Source organism: Rhinatrema bivittatum, chromosome 6 (genome assembly GCF_901001135.1).
Source record: "Rhinatrema bivittatum chromosome 6, aRhiBiv1.1, whole genome shotgun sequence".
Lineage (NCBI taxonomy): Eukaryota > Metazoa > Chordata > Amphibia > Gymnophiona > Rhinatrematidae > Rhinatrema > Rhinatrema bivittatum.
In genome coordinates this window covers 332,088,557-332,110,724 of record NC_042620.1, presented here as the reverse complement: position 1 = coordinate 332,110,724, position 22,168 = coordinate 332,088,557, and the positions used below count along the sequence as shown (strand labels likewise).

At 46.3% G+C, this 22,168-nt stretch overlaps 1 protein-coding gene across 4 annotated transcripts in view; it reads left to right on the top strand.

The window, feature by feature from the left end:
- The window catches only part of LOC115094544 (myotubularin-related protein 8-like), an 84,004-nt gene that overhangs the window by 33,430 nt on the left and 28,406 nt on the right, over nucleotides 1–22,168 (top strand). For all 4 annotated transcript variants that reach the window (XM_029607701.1, XM_029607704.1, XM_029607702.1 and 1 more), the window contains exons 3-6: nucleotides 5,177–5,339; nucleotides 6,011–6,168; nucleotides 6,873–7,001; nucleotides 21,723–21,857. In XM_029607701.1, the coding sequence (XP_029463561.1) occupies nucleotides 5,177–5,339; nucleotides 6,011–6,168; nucleotides 6,873–7,001; nucleotides 21,723–21,857 (585 nt within the window). The remainder of the gene's footprint in view (nucleotides 1–5,176; nucleotides 5,340–6,010; nucleotides 6,169–6,872; nucleotides 7,002–21,722; nucleotides 21,858–22,168) is intronic.

Sequence of the window (22,168 nt, the reverse complement as noted above, 5' to 3'; positions counted from 1 at the left end):
AGCTGAAGAGCTGATCTTCAACGGAGCCCCATGGAGCCTGAATACAGCACGGACAGCCGAAGAGCAAATCCTTATGACAGTTCCATAGGTTAAGCAGGCGCACAGCATAATTAAATTATGGATTTAGAAAGAGACTTCAAAATAAGTTTTATGGCCACACCTATGAGGTAAACAACTACATGCATATCCTCTGAAAACTCAGTGAACAGTACTAAACAAATCAGAGGTCATAAGGTAAACTCTATGCCAAACAATTTTATTAATCACAATCGTTTACAAAATTTGTTTTATAACAATCAGGCCGATACAGTACAGTGTGCTAGCTTTATCCCTTATTCAGTAAGGGGTAATAGCGCATCGAAAACGCGCATCCACCCCCCCCCCCCCCAGAGACTAATAGCGTCCGCAACAATGCATGTTGATGGCCCTATTAGTCATTCCCGCGCGATACAGTAAGTAAAATGTGCAGCCAAGCCGCACATTTTACCTTCAGAAATTAGCGCCTACCCAAAGGTAGGCGTTAATTTCTGCTGGCGCCAGGGAATTGCACAGAAAAGTAGTAAAGACTGCTTTTCTGTGCACCCTCCGACTTAATATCATGGCGATATTAAGTCGGAGGTCCCAAAAGTTAAAAAAAAAAAAAAAAATGTAAAATAAAAAAAAAAAATGTTAAATGGGCTCGCGGGTTGAAAATCGGACGCTCAATTTTGCCAGCGTCCGGTTTCCGAACCCGTGGCTGTCAGCGGGTTTGAGAACCGACGCCGGCAAAATTGAGCGTCGGCTGTCAAACTCGCTGATAGCCGCCGCTTCTGTCCAAAAAGAGCGCTAGGGACGCGCTACTGTCCCTAGCGCCTCTTTTTACCGTGCGCCCTAATGTAAAGAAATTAATTTACTGAACCGCGCGCACAGGAGAGCAGGCGCTCTCCCGCTATTTTTACTGTATCAGCCCGAATGGTAGACCACTCTCCTATCCTATAAATACCCATTACCTTACATAACTAAAAATATCACACTCGCTTTATCCTAAAGTCATCACAATCATACCATACATGTTTCACGCACTCATACATTCATTAATATCTAAAACCTGTGTTTTACAATGAAAGATCTCTTGTATATCTTTCAAGCAACCTAATCCTAACAACCAATGGACTATTTATCAAAATTCTCTTTCCAAAAGGATGTACTGAAAATTCACTTTATATCTCTCACGTAATACAATATAATGCACAGATGTTCTTATAAACAGGTGTTCTTTTTGTATCAGTCCAGTCCGATGAGAGCCTCGTTTCTCCCTGTTAACCCGGGCTTCTTCAGGGACTTCACTTATTAATTCTTCAATATAATATTCTTTAGTTGCCTAAGTTGTCTTGTTAAAACGATGTGTGTTGGTCCACCATGTTGCTGTAATCATATCATAATCGAACTGATCATATCATATTGCTGTTTCCTGTGCGTAACATCTTCATTATTGTCTGGTGACTTATCAGATGCTGAAGCTTGCTATTATTCTTTCATTCCTCCGCTTAGTTTTCTTCCCAAAACTGCATCGATATATAACCTGCACGCCATTTCAATGGTTCCACGTTGGGAAAGTTGATGTCCCAGGTGCGTCAGTTGGTGAACGCTATCCGCCTGATGGTATGGAGCTATCTGCAGGTGCTTGGTTTGGTGGTGGCTACATTGGAAGTGGTGCCGTGGGTGAGGGTACATGTGCATCCTCTTCAGCACTCACTGCTGTCTCGTTGGAACCTGCAGTCTCAGGACTATTCAGTTCATTCAGTTGTTTTCTTACTGTTTTATGTACAACGCAATTGCGGATTTTCGTTCTATGTACACCGACGTGATATCTCTGAGCGGCGGTATATAAAAACCATTAAATAAATAAATAAAATAAATAAATCTCCACTTGCCGATGGAAATCTGTTGTTGCCTCCAGTGGTGGTTGCAGGAGGCTCATCTGAGAAGGAGTGTGTTCTTGTCTTCCCCGAACTGGTTGATTCTCATGACAGATGCAAGTCTCCAGGGTTGGGGAGCTCACTGTCAGGAACTGATGGCCCAGGGGTGTTGGACGGCCGAAGAGGCTCTCTGGAACATTAAATGCCTGGAATCCCGGGCTGTTCGCTTGGCATGCTTGTAGTTCAGCCACAGACTACAAGATCAAGCAGTCTGCATGATATCTGACAACGCGTGGCCTACATCAATCGCCAGAGAGGAACCAAGAGCCAGCAAGTGTCACAGGAAGTGGACCAACTTATGGAATGGGCAGAAGGACATCTGCAGATGATCTCTGCCTCCCACATCGCTGGAAAGGATAATGTAAGAGCAGACTTTCTCAACAGGGAGAGTCTGGACCCCATCGAATGGGTATTGTCCATTCAGTTGATAGTGAATAGCTGGGGCCTTCCATCTCTAGACCTGCAAGCAACTTCTCACAATGCAAAGGTTCCTCTCTTCTTTAATCGCAGGAGAGATCTGTGGTCTCTGGGATTCGATGCTGTCGTACAGGTCTGGCTGGAAGATGAGTTGCTTTATCCCTTTCCTCCCTGGCCCTTGGTGGGCAGGCTCATTTTCAGAATCGAAGTCCATAGGGGGCAAGTATTTCTGGTTGCACCGGATTGGGCCAGGCATCGTGGTATGCAGGTCTGCAGAAGCTCCTTGTAGAGAACCCCCTTTGTCTTTTGCCACACGTTGATCTGTTGTGGCAGAGGCCGGTTCTTCATGAGGATCCAACTCTGTTCTGTCTTATGGTTTGGCCCTTGAGAGGGCTTGCCTGTTGAAGCGTGGATATTCTTCTGCAGTGATTTCTACCTTACTCCGCCCTAGGAAGTTCTCTGCTTCTCTGCCATATGTGCAGGTTAGGAGAATGTTTGAGGCCTGGTGCGAGGAGTGTGGTGTTCTTCCTCGTTCAGTTAAGATCTCGTTTATTCTGGATTTTTTGCAGTATGGGTTGACTAAATGATTGGCCCTTAATTCCTTGAACGTTCAAGCTGCAGCTTTTGCATGTTTCAGAGGCACAGTGGATGGTGTTTATCATCCCATCCTGATGTGGCCTGTTTCTTTAAGGGAGTGAAGCATCTTCGGCCTCCCACGTGATTGATGGTTCCTTTGTGGAGTCTGAACTTTGGTGCTGGATTTTTTAACAGGCCCTACGTTTCGGCCGCTGTGCACCCTTTCCTTGCAGTTATTAACCTTGAACATGAGAACATGCCATATTGGGTCAGACCAAGGGTCCATCAAGCCCAGCATCCTGTCTCCAACAGTGGCTAATCCAGGCCATAAGAACCTGGCAAGTTCCCAATGTTACTGTTGCTAGTAATAGCAGTGGCTATTTTCTAAGTCAGCTTAATTAATAACAGGTAATGAACTTCTCCTCCAAGAACTTATCCAATCCTTTTTTAAACCCAACTACACTAACTGTACTAACCACATCCCTTGGCAACAAATTCTAGAGTTTAATTGTGCGTTGAGTGAAAAAGAACTTTCTCCAATTAGTTTTAAATGTGCCACATGCTAGCTTCATGGAGTGCCCCCTAGTCTTCCTATTATCTGAAAGAGTACATAACCGATTTACATTAACCCGTTCTAGACATCTCATGATTTTAAATACCTCTATCATATCCCCCTCAGCCATCTCGTCTCCAAGCTGAAAAGTCCTAACCTCTTTAGTCTTTCCTCATAGGGGAGCTGTTCCATTCCCTTTATCATTTTCGTTGCCCTTCTCTGTACCTTCTCCATCGCAATTATATCTTTTTTGAGATGCGGCGACCAGAATTGTACACCGTATTCAAAGTGCGGTCTCACCATGGAAGACAATGTTTCTGGTAGCTGTATGTTCTGTGCGTTGCATTTCTGAGCTACAGGCCTTGTCTTGCCGGGAGCCATTCCTTCTGGTGGCTGACTCCAGGGGCATTACAGTTGCATACTGGTCTATTTCTTTGCTGTGCCTGGATAAAATCCGGGACATGGAGGAGTATCTCCTCCTGTGTTCCTTGGATGTCATGCGGCTTGTAGTGTGGTATCTGAAGGTTTCTGAACCTCTCTGAAAGTCAGATCACCTGTTTGTCCTTCATGGTGGAAGGAAGCATGGCGAACCAGCTTTGCGGGCTACAATAGCTGGCTGGATTAAGGAGATGGTCATGGCCACGTATGTGGATGCTGAGAAGCCATTGCCTACTGAGGTTCAACCTCTTTCCACTAGGGCTCAGGCAGTGTCATGGGCGGAGGTTAGTTTATTTCTCGTCGATATCTTCCGGGCTGCGGCGTGGTCCTCCTTACACACCTCTTCACATGTTTTCATCTGAATGTGCAAGCCTGGGAGGACTCAGCCTTTGCATGCGCAGTGTTGACTGGACCGCGGGCAGCCTCCTGCCCTGCTCAGGAGTAGCTTTGGTACATCCCACTGATCTTGAGTCCATCTGCCTACACCCTAGGAAATGGAGAAATGACTTAGATATTTTCATTTTTCTTAGTGTAGACAGAAGGACTCCGCTTCACACCCTCTGCTTCCAGATGATTGTGAGAATAGTCCTCTTATGGGAATACAGGTCCCAACAGATAACTGGTAAGTGTACATCCTGTCCCTAGATTGGGGTGCCTATGTTCGTACTTGAGTTCAGTGTTTATTGTTGGTTGAGTACAGTTATGCTTGACTGTTTGTTTTTTTTAATCATGTTTTTTGCTTTTGGAGAGAATACTGGTAGGCTGGGGTCACTGCAGGAGTAAAAGAACTTTTTCCGATTAGTTTTAAATGTGCCACATGCTAACTTCATGGAGTGCCCCCTAGTCTTTCTATTATCTGAAATTGTGATGTCAGCTTGCTCCGTCTCCATCTGCTGGCAGGGGAGCATAACCCACTGGTCCTGAGTCCATCTGTCTACACTAAGGAAAACAAAATTATCAGGTATGTAATGTCTCCATTCTCAGTGTTGGAAGTGTGAAATATGGAATCTCTTTAGCTCCTTTTGTCAGTGTAGAGCCATGAAAAGAGAACTTGGTGTTTGCTCATTAACGTGAGCAGTAGTTCTCTTGTATTCCTGGAAGTTTTGGTCAGAATGTAGCGAATTATGTGGTGTAGTAAACGATGAATTTGGAGGTGTTGGCTGTGAGCATGTCATAGGTCAGATGAGTCCATTCTTGATTGTCGCTGGAGAGAGGATTCTTGCTTTTGTTGCAGATACCACATCATCACATTGCCACAGTGGACAAACTGCCCCTTACTGCCTCCGGATGCCCCCTGCTGATTCACTGTAAGAACTTTCGTGTGGTTCACTTTGTCCTGATGCGAGAGAGGGACTGCCATGACGTGTACACCTCTCTGCTCAAGCTTTCACAGCCAGGTAATGTGGAACCAGCAGAGCATTTTAGGGTGGGAGGAGAAGAGAGCCAGAGTGGTGCCTTGCATCTCAATAGGTTTTGATTGAAGATTTCAAGCCCTTGTGGCCTGGTATAGTATTTCAGCAGTACACACAGCAAACACTTGTGCCTTGTATGGTTTAAAAATGTTTGTCATTTAAGATGCACCCTTGTAATTCCTGAAATCCCTCAGGCTGTTAATTAGGAAAAGAGTCACAAGTTGTATTATACTCATAGGGCCAGATAGGTCCATATTGGTAGTTACTGATGACCACACTTGTGCTCGCTCTCTCTGAATGACCCATTCACTAACCTGTGATGGGCATTAATGCACATTACCACTCTTCTTTTCAACCCAGCACATATAAATGTATCGTATCTGAAACACCTCTCTCAACGCCCCATTTATTTCCCTCAGCACCTTTTGAAAAAAGTGCTACCTAACTCCTGCTACCTCGACCCTGTATATCTCCCCTTCCCTGACCGCCTTAGTCAATGTACGTCTCTTTCCGTAAATGTATGGTATAAGAACTCATCATGTGGTTGTAATTTGCTGTCTGTTATATTTGTCATGATGTAAACCGTTGCGATCTTCACTTGGAGTGACGGTATATAAAATGATTAAATAAAATACTGTGTTCTGTTTGATTTCTAGTAAAGCACGAAGAACTTTATGCTTTTTCTTATAACCCCAAATTGCTTGAGGAAGACAGGGAGATTGGCTGGAAGCTGATTGATTTAAGAGTTGATTTCCATCGCATGGGTATTCCTAACGAGTACTGGGACATCAGTGACATTAACAAAGATTACGAGGTAACTTTCTGCTAAACTGGCTCAAGGCTTCACTTAAAGTAGCAGTTCCATTTTTGTCTATAAAAATAACTAATTTTTGCTTGCAAAAGAACACAGCTAATCCAGTGCCTATCGGTGGTGCTTTAAGGGCCTACCTGTCTCCCATCACATCTCCCAGAATATCTCTGAAAAATAACATTTAAATATTGGTCTCCTATAAATGATTATTACACTGTATGGTGTCAGAAAAAGTTGCTCTTATTTTGAGTGGAAAATAGAATTTTGTTTCCTATTTTCCCTGTCTAGATTTCTTCCTTGTACTTTCCGAGTTATCTGTTGAAATACAGCTCTTTCCTGTTAACACATTGGTGTCACTACATGAAATGGGAGACTTTATCTGACAGAAAGACAGACAGTAATCCCACTTGCTCGTCACTAGCTAAGTCTGGTGCTCGGGTTTTCTCTTCTGATCACAGGGTCACAATTTATAGTAATCGGCACCTTTAATACTGCTCTTGTGCATCTGTCTTAATTATGTATGAGCTGCGTTAACCCAAAGTGTTATCTATTTTGCTTTTCTACACTGCTTCCTTCTTGCTTAAAAATGCTATAGGAAATGAGGTCTTGTTTGAAAATATTTTGTTCCAGAAGTGAACCAATGAAAGTGCTATTTGCGTTTGAAGGTAAGCAGAGGTGGCATGAGTGGTGTGTTCTGTGTATTTTAGGTCTGTAGCACATACCCGCCTATCATAGTGGTTCCCAAAGCAGCGAACAGTGCCACGGTGATTGGAAGTGCCAGGTTCAGAAGCAGGGGGCGGATTCCGGTGCTTTCCTACTTCTACAAAGAGAACAATGTGAGTGTCCCCGTCCTCTCTTCCACCCCCCCTTGTTTTCCTGATCAGAGCAGGAACCTTGCATCATATTTATCTTATCTCTGGCTGACTTCTCTTTTCCTCTTCTGTGTGCAGCTGTCCCTGAGAAGTGTCAGTACCGGTGGAAACGTCTGGGGATTGTGCAGATATCGGAATACCCAGATTTCAGATATATATTTTGAAGCAAAATGAACATGTTAAAAAATAGATTCCTCCTGCGTGCTTTGTTCAGTGTAGATCAGTTAATTGATGACGTTGCATTACTGTTTGTCAAATCACAAAAAGATGGGAAACAAACTTTGCAATCCACCAGTTTTGCTGTTCAAAATAATACATTTATTAAAGTGTTGAGAGGATTAAATCTGCAGCAAAGTGAAACCAAACGGTCCCCAACATGGACCATGTTTCGTAAACTGCATTGAGAGGTACCATATCTGAAACATTAAGACACAAATAATACAAATGAAAATGTGGACTACAGAAGAGCAAATAATAATAAACATCGAGAAACCTATATCTGTACATCAGTAACATCTATATCTATACATCAATGATGACATTCATAACATTTTCATAAAAAAGACAAAGAATTCTCATGTAAGCGGCAGAGCTTGCATAGATTTAAAGAACCGCATAACAGCATGGACTTCCGATAAAGCAGATTAAATAGCTAGTGAAAATGGCGCCCAAAAATTGAAGGTTTGTGACGCGAGCTGTCTAAGTAACGAGAGAGCAACATCATTAAAACATCAGTAAGTCACCTTAACTGAGGCTGGCAAACTAGGGACTGTAAAGGGGGAAACTGTCACATTTAGAACCATAGGAAGTGTAAGAGACGACACATTTCACAGTGAGGGGTTAGAGCAAAGCAAAAAAAACAAAATCTGCAAGGCAGACAAGTCAGATGGAAGCAAATATCAGAAAATATGGCATTGGTGTACGGATATTGATGTATATCTGTCTAGTCTTTTCACTCTCAGACCAGTCCACACCTGCATATTCCCCTGCTTGCCAGTAGGTGGAGGCAGAGATCCTCTTCCACATTCATTTTTTTTTCTCCTAGGGACAAGCAGGGTGGTAGTCCTCACACATGGGTGACATCAGATGGAGCCTGGCATGGAAAGCTTATGTCAAAGTTTCTAGAAAGGTTGACTGGCACACTGAGCATGCCCAGCATGCCACTATCCATGCGTCCACAAAGGGTCCCTCTCCAGTCTCTTCTCTTCTGCGGAGCTGTTGTCTTGTGGTTGTGGAGCTCGTGCTGTTTTTCTGTGTTGGAAAGCTTGTCCCGGCTGATTCGTTGACTTTCCTGTGCCCCGTCCCTCTCCGTTCCTTCGGATTAGTTAGTTGGGCAGCGCAGTGAGTTTTTCTCTTTCTGTGAAGTCGATTCCCGATGGTGTTTCCCTCGTTACCCGCTGGTCATGGACCGCTCACCGGGCTTTTTGGTTATGGTATTGGGTTTTTGTTGGTGCCCCCAGTGCACTCTGACAATGTCCCTCATGGATTCACACCATGTGTGTATCCTCTGCCTGGGGGCATCGCACTACATTCGGGGGGGGGGGATGGGTGTCTATTTTGCAACCAGATGAACCCCCAAGGGCCAGCGTGCTCGCCTGAATAAACTCTTCGGTTCGAAGAAGTTGTACCTTCGACTCCGGTGTCCGGGTGCATCGACGCCAAGAGGCTGAGGGGAACCAATGGACATTGACCGAGCCTTTGCTGTCCACAGGAAATATTGCCACCAGTCTCCGTCTACACACGGTACTGGGCTCAGGTCTGCACCTGCTGTGATGCCTCTGAACCGACCTCGTGGGGAGGAGGCACTGCCATTCATCGAACCCGGGAGTCCCAGGTGTTCCCCACTGATACTGGTGCCAGGCACCAATCACCCTTGGGGCTCCAAGGGAGAGTGACTCCTCTCCCTCTTCCATCCAGCCTCTCTTTGGCTTTCCAGAAATTGGAACGCAAGGTGCAACTGCTAGTCGTCTGAGCTCTGCAGGGCATTGAACTGCCGGCACCACCAGTACTTTCACGGGTGCCCGAATCTGCCCCCTCGATGTTGGCACCGCTGCTGGAGTGCCTCGATGTCCTTCTTGGCGTCCTCCCTACGCTGCCGGTACCCAGGAGTCCATCGCTACCCTGGCCACCACTGTTGCCTCCTCCGTCTGGTGTGATCCCCGTTGTGGGTTCCTCCAAGGAGGAAGGCCCATTGCAGCCTGCAGCATTGTCAAGTCCCTTGGTGCAGTGGCTGGCATTGCCCAGTCTGGACCCAGGGGCCACAGTGCCCTCTGTGCTCAAGCAGAGGGGCCTGGGCAAGGGGCCTCCATTGGTGTCTGTGGGTGATCTTAGTGAGGAAGATGCCCCATGGGGGGATGATACCTCAGAGTCTTCGTCTAATGACTTGGGAATCTTCCCTGAGACCAGTCTCCTCTGGAGAAGCAATGTCTGTCTCTGCCTGAGGACCTGACTTTTACGGGGTTTCTCTGGGCCATGGCAGAAACCATTCCATTTCAGCTTCTGACGGAAGAGGATGCCAAGCATAAGATGCTGGAGGTTTTCCAGTTTGTCGATGCCCAAAGGAGGTGGTGACTGTTCCTGTCCATGAGATCTTCAGGTAATTGCTCCTTAGGTTTTGGGAGCATCCCGTCTCCGGTGAATCAGAAGGCTGATGCTGTTTGTTTATTGCAGCATGCCTTGGGGTTTGAGAGGCATCAACTCCCTCATCAGTCGGTCATAGTGGAGTCTGTCCTCAAAAAGGCCAAGCGTTCCCGCACCCATGCCTCTGCCCCTCCGGGTCAGGAGCACATTGCGCTGGGTAGGAAGGTGTTTCAGGATGCCATGTTGATTGCCCGTATTGCTTCCTACCAGCTGTACATGTCTCAGTACTCTAGGAACCTCTGGAACCAGATCCAGATATTCTCAGAGTGCCTGCCCCAACAGCAGCAGGATGCTTTGTTGGCAGTCGTCCAGCAGGGCCTGGAATGTGGTAGACACGAGGTGCGCTCTATCTATGACGTGTTTGAAACAGCAGCTAGGGTGTCAGCAGCGTGCCCGTAGGATGGCCTGGCTCCAAGCCTCTGATCTCCGGTCGGAGGTCCAGGAGAAGCTTGCAGACCTGCCGTGTACTGGCGAGAACCTCTTTGGTCATAAGATGAGGGATGCTGTGGCTCAGTTGAAAGATCAGCATCTCTCTGCCAGTACATCGGACCCACCATCCTCTGCCAGGAATTCCTCACAGCAGAGCCTGAGGAGGTCCTTTTATCGCCAGGAGACCGACATTGCTTGCCTGTTTGTAGTGGGCCACACCTGTATCACTCGCTAGACATCCGAAGGACTCTATTACATTATTTAAAGGTCAGCAATGAATTCAGGAGGTCAGAAAGATTTTGTCTTGTTGGAGGGCCAAAAAAGGGGCCAGACAGTTTCTAAGCCCTCAATTGCATGCTGGATTAGGGAAGTGATAGTGGCAGCATGCAATTAGAAGCTGTGTAGGGGAAGCAGGCCCCGAGGACCTCGTGCGCCTACACTACTAGAGCTCACGCAATCTCATGGGCGGAGAGTAGGGCTGCAACGCTTCAGGATATTTGTAGCGCAGTCACATCGTCCTCCTGGGGTACTTTCACAAAATATTACATGCTAGACCTGCATGTAGAAGAGGATCTGAAGTTTAGTAAAGTAATGTTGGGGGCCTCTAAAGCCTCAGCCTACCCGAATTAGTTATTGCTCGGGTGCATCCCACAGGTGTGGACTGGTCTGTGGGACAAAAATTTATACTTAACCAGATAATTTCCTTTCATTTAGTCCTAGCAGACCAGTCCAAGTACACTCCCGAAAGAAGAAAAAAAAGAGGGTTTAAAAAAAAATACAGAATATCAATCTATTAGGCTAGGGGAAGAGGCTAATGAGGAGCCTACCAGCTATACCAGGATATGTAGCTTAAGTGATAAAAGCAGGAAAAAAAAAAGTGCAAATGTTCTCTGCCTCTACCTACTGGCAAGCAAGGGAATCCTGCAGGTGTGGACTGGTCTGCTAGGACTAAAGGAAAGGAAATTATCTGGTAAGTATAAATTTCACCTTTTCTGCCCTTCTCTAGTCCACATTTTCATTTGTATTTGTCTCTATTTTAGATTTAGTCGCTCTTGATGCAGTTCTCTGAAACATAGCCTGTATTGGGGCATCGTTTGCTTCACTTTATTGCAGATTTAATCCTCTCATAAACTTTAATAAATGTATTATTTTGAACAGCAAAACTGGATTATAAAGTTGTTTTTTTTTCCCCAACCTTTTTGTGGTTTGCTTACATTGTGGTTTTGGGTGCTCCATCTCCTCTGTGTGCCTGTGCATTAGTTTGTTACCAAAAGGTGAAATTGTATTCTTACATGATGATTTCCTTTCCTTGAGTCCTATCAGACCAGTCTAACACATGGTGACAGCAGCTGGAGACAGAGGTCAACAGGTTTGCTGACATCACACCTTATAGGTATCTGTGCTTCCCTTAGCCTGCCATTATTTTCTTTAACAAGCTAACTTCCAAGCAGCTTAAAACCCCAGAGAACTTTTCAGAACAAGGAGGTTAAAAACAGAAGAAACAGTACAAGGACAGAACCATATACAAATTATGACTCTTAACCTACCAGCTTAACTGGAGGATTGCTCTACTCAGCGGTGTTCATTTTTTGAGCACTGAAATTAAAAAAAACAACCCACATTTGGCAGCACATCAGTGTGACTTCTGTACTGGTCTGATTAGACTCAAGGAAAGGAAATTATCAGGTAAACATATTTCACTTTCCATTTCATCCAATCGGACCAGACTAGACCAGTGGTTCCCAACCCTGTCCCGGGCACCCTCCAGCCAGTCGGCTTTTCAGGATATCCTGCTTATCTTTCAAGGCTGTGCCCCTTCCACTGGCATGGTGGTCCTTTTGGTAACAGCACATGCTAGAGCATCTACTTTAGGAAACCTAAATTTCTCCCATTCTTTTGAGGCACCAAGGGGAACAATTTAGCCAAGACATGGTTCCCTTTAAAATTTGCCTCTGGAGAAACCCACTTAGGAGGGGAAAAGATTTTATAGGATCCTCAGCTGAAGCAGAGGCCTCCTTTTTTTTTTTTTCTCTTCTGCAATATATGGCATACCCATAGTCTGTGCTATCAGAGCAGAGAGTTCCTCTCTGAAACAGACTGATCCTAGAAGAACTCTCCTGCAGGGTATTCCCCCTTCTTCCAGCTCCTCTGTGCCCAGCAGCTCGCTTGAAATCTCTAAAATTATCAGGGGAATAGGAATCCCCATTCAAATTAAAATTCTTCCCATTTTAGTATTATCTAAGATAGGAGAAAACCCAGAGTGGATTGTGGGACTGTCCCATGCAAAACGTCTTATGAATTTGTGTAAGCAACTGTGTGGACATGGAAGCCCAGGCCAAGGAAGAAATTTAACAGCAGAAGAGCCAGGCATAGCCTCCTGAAAAACAGCAGAAACAGGAGCTGCCACGCTGTCGTCTTGCACCACGGGAGTGAGTGATGGAGGCTCTGATGTTCTCTCATAGTGCCGCTCTCTCAAAATGGCTGCCGTTCCCGCCACAGTGCGCAGACTTCCCTGATGGGGAACCAGCAGTACAAACAATCCCGCTGACCCGCCACCCTTTCCCTTCAAGAGGTCTTTATTTGCCCTCCTATTGCTTCCCCTCCCCTCCCCCCAAAGAGATGTTGCAAAGTTACGCTACTACTCCCGATTGCAGCCTCAGTGCACTGCAGCCTCTGCAGAGTGCAGCTTTCTTGCCATGTTCAGCTGCTGCAGCCAGGCTTCCTTTTTTTTACACATTAACCCGCCGACAAGCACAGCTGGGAGTCGTGGGGGGCGGGGAAAGCAAAAAAAAATCAGCACTTCTCCGGTGCCGACTCTCCTCGAATGTCTAGATTTTCCGATTTGGCTTGTTTCTGTTTATTTATTTTGTTACAAAGGAAGAACTTTACTTGGACGCTAGCAAACACTGAGCCTTTTTATTTTATTTTTCCTAGCTGCAGGAGGAGGGGAGGGGGAAAAAGAAAAGACCAGACCAGATCTTGGTCTCTAGTCCCTAACTGGTAGCCCCCCTGGTCCAGACATAGCTCATCTGAAGGAGGGAAATCAGACTTTCACCTCAGGAGCTGCCTTAAGAAAATAGACTGCCCCCGCCACACACATACACACTCCAAGGCTATGGTGGTCCGAGGGAAGGAAAGCTAGTCTCTTACCATAGGAGCTGCCCACTAACAATTCCCCTTCACCCAGTCTAACCAGGCTTTAGATGCACACCTGCCATCTTCTGGAAATGGACAATACTGGCAGGCTGATGTTAGCACGGATGTCTCTGTCTCCATCTGCTGGTCGGGCATAATCCATTCATCTGGACTGGTCTGACTGGATGAAGAGGGAGCTGATGCTGACAACAGTGTGAGGCATCTAACGCCTTTACTATTATGTGACCCTTGAGTTGGATTTCTTTTGAAAAATTAAAAAGCCTAAGGGTAGGATGCAGTGAATGGTACCCACCTTGAATTCAAGTTTGAAAAATGTAAGAAACACAAGAAAAAGAAAAGGGATAAATATAAGAAAAGCTGTTGACAGAAAAAGAAACTGGTGTGCTGGCTGATGTTAGGCTGATGGGCAGCATTACTTATGGGTGAATATGCTGAGCTTCTGGCAGACAGGCTTTTGAAATGCTACCAGGTGAACAGCGTGATTTTGCATGAACTAATTTGCTAAAACACTGAAGCTTGGTCTGACTCATTCACCCTGTTGCGATCACACTAAGCTTTTTTTTTTTTTTTTTTTTGCAAACCTAGATTAAAGCAACAGTACTGTAAACATTTTTTTATTTATATTAATCAGGTGATGGATAGGGGAATCGGAATTTTTTTTTTTGTTATGGTTTTTATATATACAGTACAGTATGCTAGGGGCTGCACCCTTGCTCTCTCTACTCACCAGCCCTGCCAATGGGTCTCTCTGCTCTAGATTCCTTGTTCCTGCCCAGGTGGAAAATGCAAGCTGGATAGGGCAAGTGATTATAATGAAAGGAACGGCGGGGAGAGCGCTTTAGGATTCTTTACCCCCTACCCCCCCAACTGAGTGTGCATGGATATTTCTCCTACTCTCCTCAAAAATAAATAAATAAATAAAACAGCACTTAAGTGTTAACATGCGGCCACAATTATTGCTGCATCTGCCTGGGACTGGACCATTACCAGTCTTCCTGTCGCGACTGCAGTCACATGTCTCCTTGGGCCCAGTGGCAGCGAGCTCTCAAAATTGCGAGGCTGAGAGAGGACAACGGGGGCTCTTATACCCCGCCATCGGAGTCCCACTCCTCGCCGGAGCCCGGCATGGAATGGCCCAAAAAGAGGAAGAGAACCTCCTCCCTGGGGACTCCAGGTAAGTGCACAAAAAAAACAAAGATACCCATGCCCCCAGCACCTGGCCTGTCAAGACCATCACCTCATGCCCCCAGTCCATCGAAGGGCCAAGAGTGGGAGCGCTGTCCCCCAGACGCAATGCCAAGGGCATTGATACCAGTGCAGGTGCTCTAGTGCGTGGACCAGCCTAGGACTTCGATGCTGACGCAGGATCACTCCAAGCACGCACCAAGAGATCGACGCACGACGCAGTGCTTCGAGCCATGACGCATGAAGCAGTGCGCAGTTCTATGACACACAATGGGATCGAACTTTGACACACCCCGCATCACATCCAAAAAGCCCCTCCTTGACGCAGCCGGCAACAAAAAAGCCATCAGCATGGCTCCAGAGAGACACCACAGACTTTTCCCCGAAGGTATCCGCTTCAGATCAGCAGCATGGGAAGGAACTCTTGGATGTAGCGTCACTATCCGACTATCCGGACTCTGCGGCATCGTCCATCCTTGTGTACTCTGATATCTCCTCGTCATCCAAACAGGAGGAGATCCCCCCCCCCCTCAATTGCAGGAGCTGCTCGAAGAGCGAATCCACCAATGGTACCCCCATGGACCCACCAACCCCGGGGACTGGATTCTGATATACTACTAGCTGCCATTCCTGGCGTCTCCGGGGGCCAATCACCTTCCTCTAGCAGTAGGACAAGCAGATGAAACCGCGGGCTTCTTCAGCACCCCAAAGGAAAATTCTGGCGGGGCAAGCCATCTCTCAGTTCTCACCGGACTATTTGTGTCCCTGGAACTCAGTGACCAGGCCGCCACCTCCAGCTAGTCAGTCATCTGGGGAAAGCCTTCCTGGAGAGGAAGCAGACAGTCCACAGTGGAAGCCTCTGAGAACATATGTTCTCCTGCGCCTCAATTCTCCCCCCCAGCCCAGTTCACATTCACGGGATTCGCCCCCATCTTCACCAGGGTCATCCATGGGGATGCTGTCAGACCCACCTGAGGAGCCTCCTGTGCCCTCCTCCCCACCTGAGGACCTTTCTTATTCAAAGTTCATTGAAAAGGTGGGAGCAAAGCTCAGTATTGAGACCAAGAAGATCCCGGACCCAAGGGCTAAGGTCTTGGGGATATTGAAAATTTTTGAAATGCCAGCTAAGCCTATGGCCCTTCCTTCCCTTGGAGTTCTGGATGCAGTCTTAGGAAAGACTTGGGAGTCACCCTTCTCCACCCTACCGACTTCCAGGAAGAAAGACCTCAAGTTCAGAATGAGGCAGTCACCGTATTATACCTCTCCTCAACTCCCACATGCCTCCATTGTAGTAGAAATCCGCTATGAAGTGCGCGGAGAAGACAAGTCTCCATTCAAGTACGCCCCCGGGGAAGGACAATTGCTACCTCGATTTCGGGAGACGATCCTTCCAATCCTCTATGCTGGGTGCCAAGATACACCAATTTTACATCACCCAGTATCTCTGAGTGCCTCCAGTCCTTGAAACCTCATTTCTGCGATGGTTTATTACCCGTGAGTTTGCCACAACCGGTGCTGGACATGAGGGGTTGCAGTACCTACTCCTTACCATCTAAGAATCATTTGAGACGTCGAGAGCTTCCACATCAGTCATATCAGCTTGTCTAGCATGACTAAGGGCCAGTGTGATTAGGGAGGATGTACATGAGAAGCTGGCGGACCTCCCCTGTAAAGGGAGAAGCTACGGGAGATGGTCTCACTTTAGAAGGAACAAATTGTAGCGGTCCTGTCCTTGGTCTCTCCAGCGGACCAGCCATGAGTGTGAAGAGGTAGTACCTGGTGTACTGTAAGCCCACCTTCCATCACAGTTTGTTCCGACCCTACGCTTTGTACAGGGGCCCGGCTTTCCAGCTACCTTGTCAGCAGGCCCATCAACCGCAGCAAAGAGGCAGACCCAGGGGCCGACGGCAACAGCACCGCCATCCACCCACCCCTGCAACGAGACCCCCGCAGAGTTTTTAAAACTGGCAGGGCCATCCCTGTCAACCCCGTGGGGGGTAAAATACCACCATTTTTCAATGCCTAGACTGCGATCACATCCGACCAATGGGTGCTGGAAATCATTTGCAAAGGGTACCGCCTCAAATTCAAGCAGGCCCCTACGCTTCCCCAATTTGCTGTTCCATGAGAGGGTTTTTCAAAACCTCAGTTCCTCTGGGCCGAGCTCGCCACACTGCTTGCCAAACAGGCCATCCAAGTCATTCCACCACATCAACAAGGCAAGGAGTTCTATTTCCCCGTATTTCCTCATTCCCAAGAAGTCAGGAGGCCTTCATCCCATCCTAGACCTCAGAGAGCTGAACAGATTCCTCCTCAAGGAGAAATTCAAGATGACATCCTTAAAAACATCCCTACCATTCCTGCAGCCCGGAGACTGGATGTGCTCCCTGGATCTCAAGGACGCCTATTCCCACATTACCATGCACCACTCCTCGTGGCAGTACCTGTGCTTCCAGTTCAATGGGCAGCACTACCAAAGCAAGGTGCTCCCTTTTGGCCTGTTTTCTGCCCCCAGAGTGTTTTACTAAATGTCTTGCAGTGGTGGAGGCCCATCTCCAACGAGAGGGAGTCCAGCTTTTTCCAACCTAGACGACTGGTTGCTAGTAGCCTCTGACACCCTAACCCTTCAGAGGCATCTGAGGGAATCAATCAACTGCCTTCAAGGACTGGGACTAGTGGTAAATTATGAGAAGTCCAGTCTCCAGTCAACGCAAATCCTACAGTTCATAGGAGCAAAAATCGACATGCTGCCAAGGAGTGTTCCTGCCTAGCGAGCAGCCAGATACCAAACGTGTACTGGCCGGGCAATTACAGTCCACTCAGAAACCTTCAGCCCATCAGATCCTCACGATTCTGGGCCACATGGCGGCAGCTATCTATGTGGTTCCACACACCAGATTGCACATTCGTCACCTGCAGTGGAGTCTCAAGGCTCAATGGACTCAGTATCAACAGCCCTTGTCGGACAAGGCTTACCTCACCCAAGTCATGCGCAGGGACGTAGCTTGGTGGCTGCGCCCGCACACACTCATGATGGGTGTCTTGTTCCAAATGCCGCCCCACAAAATAATCCTACCACGGATTGGGGAGGATTATGTGATAATCCTCACACGGGATGGGGAGCCCATATCGGCCCCTTTCAAACACAAGGTCTATGGTCACCAACAGAGAGTGCTCAACAGATTAAACTTCCTGGAGCTTTGGGCAATTCGGAATGCCTTGCTCACCTCTGTGAATCAGTTTCAGGCGAGGAGAGTCATGGTTCATACGGACAATCAAGTGGCCATGTTCTACATCAACAAAGGAGGAAGGTCCGGTTCATGGAAGCTGTGCAAAGAGGTGATAACCATTCTGGATTGGGCCAACCAGCACTCAATCGCGTTGCAGGCCACCTATTTCCCGGGGTGGCCAATTTGCAAGCAGACTGTTTAAGCAGGATGTTCCATCCACAGGAGTGGTCCCTGAATCAGAGAGTGGCAGAAGCAATTTTTGCCTGATGGGGCACCCCGATCATGGACTTGTTTGCCATAGAACACAACCAAAAAGTACACACATTCTGCTCCGTGTTCCCAAGTCCATTGAAGTCCGCGCAAGATGCTGTCCTAATCCCATGGTTGGAGGGGATTTTCTACACTTACCCTCCCATACCGTTCCTGTCCCGCACTATCCAGAAGTGCATGGAAAACATTGCCGACTTGATCCTGATAGCCCCAGCCTGGCCTCAACAACCATGGCACGCCTATCTCATCCACCTATCGGTAGCTCCACCCATTCCCCTAGGCCAAGACATACATCTTCTGTTACAGGAAGGGGGAACTCTTCAACATCCGATGCCGTCCACACTCCATTTTATAGCCTGGAGATTGAAAGGACGACACTAACGGAACAAGGAATATTGCTTGAAGTCCAAAATGTTCTGATCTCCTTTTGTAAGAGCACCACAAGGAGAAACTGTCACCTCAAGTGGAAACGATACTCCATCTGGTGCCAGCGGCACCAAGTAGACCTGTTCGCCTGCTTGTCTGAAACCCTACTTGATTACCTTAACACTCTTTACCAATCGAGGCTGGCAACAGCATCAGTGCAAGTTCATATCAGTGCGATAGCACCCTATTGCCGTCTGCACAATGGTCTACCGGTATCATCACACCTACTGGTCTCTCGTTTCATGAAAGGACTCCTGCATCTCAGACCCCCAGTGGCAAAACCTCCTGTGCCATGGAACCTTAATTTAATACTCTAACAGCTTATGTTACCTCCTTTCAAATCAATGGAAAGTGCACACATGACGTATTTGACGTGGAAGGCGGTGTTCTTCGTGGCTTTGACCTTGGCCAGATGAGTTAATGAATTGCAAATGCTGGTTCACTACCCCTCCTCATCTACAGTTTCACCATGAGAAAGGAACCCTTCGGACCCACCCTTCCTTCTTGCCCAAGGTGACCTCTGCGTTCCACCTCAACCAGTCTATTGCTCTCTACATTTTTTCTAAATCTTAACAATTCAAGGGAACGCCTGTTGCATACTTTGAACTGCAAAAGAGCGCTTGCTTACTACAAACGGAGAGCACATACAGATAACAGAACTTCTCAACTCTTCGTTTCATTCAATCCAAATTCGGACCATTGCCAGTTGGATTTCCCAATGCATCCAATTCTGCTACTCCAAGTGCACTCACTCACTTCCCCCAAAGGTGAAGGCACATCAGGTTCGAGCAGTAGCTACCTCGATTGCTCACCTTCAAAGCATACCACTCTTGTTGGACATTTGCAAGGCCGCTATGTGGTCATTGTTGCATACCTTCATGGTCTATTACTGCCTGGACCAACAGACGTCGTCGGACGCAGCACTGGGTGTAGCAGTGTTGAATCACTTCACGAGAGCGAACCCTCCAGGACTGTCGATGGTAATACGGCTTGAACTTGCATAACGGAAACAGTTTCCAGGGGCAGGGGCCCGTGCAGTGAGCAAGGCGCAACCCGGGAGCTGAGGACTCCCAGAAAGCATGGCTAATTTAGCCCTGCTATCGACAGGAAAAAGCAAGTTTGCTTACTGTAAACAGTGTTTCCGTAGATAGCAGGATGAGTTAGCCATGCGAACCCACCTGCCTCCCTGGACAGCTGATTGCTGATGGATATCAGTGCCTGACTATGAATACCTCCCCTATAACCAATCTTCGTTTGTTTATTTGTTGAGTTAAATTATGAACCTCACTTTGTAAACTGTTGTGATCTACAAATGGAACAAGGGTATATAAAATGACTAAATAAAAAAAAGTGCAGCACTTTTCCATATTAAATTTCATCTACTATTCAGATGCCAGGTCTCCTAGTTTCACAATGTCCTTATGCAGTTCCTCGCAATCCGCTGTTTGTTTGTTTTTTTTGTTTTGTTTTTAAACAGCTTAAAATCATTTTGTGTCAATTGCAAAATTGATCACCTCACTCATCGATCCCTTTTCCAGATCAGCACAGATCCCAGTACTGAACCCTGGGGCACTCCGTTAATGATCTTTCTCCATTTGGATAACTTACCATTTAGTTCTGCCCTTTTCTGGTCTTTTAACCGGTTACTAATCAACAGTAGAACACTACTTCTCATCCCATGACTTTGTACTTTTCTGAGGAGTCCGTCCGTTGGGGAATGTGTCATGGTGGAGAAGGAGAAAAATATAAAGGACTGAGCAGGGAGGGGAATGCTTGTCCTAGAAGCTATGCCACACACACCCAATAGTCTATTCTAGTAAGTTTCAAAGGCCCTTTATAGGTTATTACTGGGTAGCACCCGGATACAAAGCAGTAACTTATTAGAAACGCTCATGGTGCAACAACATCTCAAATATTGTTTGCATGTCTGGTTGCCCCATCTCAAAAAAGGTATAGCAACTAGAAAAGGTATAGAAAAGAGGAACAAAAAATGATAAAGGGGATGAATTGACACTCTTATGAAGAAAGGTTTAGGAGGATAGGGTTCTTCAGCTTGGAGAAGAGATGATAGAGGCAATATGAGAGAGGTTTATAAAGCCATGAGTGATGTAGAGCAAATTAATAGGGAATGGATAATTACCCTTTTGAATAATTCTAGGACTAGGGGACATGCCATGAAACTAACTAGTAACAGATTTAAAACAAATCTTTCTTCAGGCAATGCATAATTAAGATGTGGAATTTGATAACAGAGGTTGGAGCTAATGCTGTAACAGCCAGGTTTAAAAAAAGTTTGGGGCAGGTTCTATAAGATTGGTCCATTAATAATTTATTTATTTAAAACATTTATATACCGTTTCACCAGCTACATGAAATGACCGAAGCGGTTTACAATACATTTTCAAAATAAAACTAAAATTAGCTATAAACTAACTCACCAACTAATTTAAAATAAATTAGAAGAGAAAAAACTTAAAAATTATAAAGGAATAAAATTACATTAAACTCATGATCAATTGCAAAAAGAAAAAATTAAATAGAATAACTTTAACCATTAATTTATAAATAAGATAAAAGAACAATAATAGTCCAAGACCTACTAAAGCATAAAAGATTGAGCATAGTTAGGTGGACTTGGAGATCAACAGGAAATGGATCTTCACTTTCAGATTTTGCTGGGTATTTCCAAGTGACTCACTCTTGGAGGCAGGATGCTGGGCTCGATGGGCTCTTGGTCTGACCCAGCATGCACCACTTGTGTTTTTATGCACAATACTGAAGCATTTGTATCCATTTCCCTGTCTGTTGTACAAACTGTAATCCCACATACACCCTGTAGAATACAACTTTATTACCAAATACAGGACTTTGCTCTTTTTAATTATTCTCCACAGACAATTTGTAATATGTGGCAGTGATCTGTATTATGACTGTTTTGTTTTTGGAGAGTCATTTAAAGGAAGCTCTGATGGCGCTTGCTTTTCCTGTGCTTCTTGGATTGTATCCAACCCGTTCACCTGAGCCGCTCCTCTGTAAGCTGCTTCAGAATAGTAAAAGGAGGCTCACAAAGACCAGACTCTGACTGGTAGACTGAAAGTGGCTTCCCTAAAATAATTTGCAGATATTTTTTTTGGTTGGTTTATATCTGAAAATAAAAACAAAACAGGTGTGAAAAAAAACTTATGAAAATCCCATGTATTGGGCTAGTGACTATTTTGATCCAAGGCTCAGGTTAATTTGCGTAGCTTGTTAACCCTGGAAACGAGCCCTTTTGCAGTCTTCCAGGACTGTTCTGTACCCTTACCCCAAAGAAAAGCTGTTTGAGTTGCCTTTCCATTGTGTATTGCAGGCTGCCATCTGCCGGTGTAGCCAGCCTCTGTCTGGGTTCAACGCCCGTTGTGTGGAGGATGAACAGATGCTGCAGGCCATCAGTGATGCCAACCCAGGAAGTCCCTTCATGTATGTTGTTGACACAAGGCCAAAGGTATTGCTGAACGAAGTTGGTTCTTACTTGTAGGCAGGGAGTGCTAGTTCAGCACTAACAGCTGTCAAATGAACGTTTCCGCTCAGAAGATAGTACTGCCATGGAGACGGAGCAGAAGAATGTGATAGCACGAGTGTGAATGTGCGTGGGAAAAAGATATACAGCATACACGGGCATCTGGGTCCATCCCCAGAGCCGCTGCTGCAGTCTGCTCCGCCTCCCTCTCCCATAACTATGCATTTGTTACGCAGGATGAATGTTAGGTCTTCCTGTAGCCATCCCATGAATTCACAAATGTCCTATTGAACAAG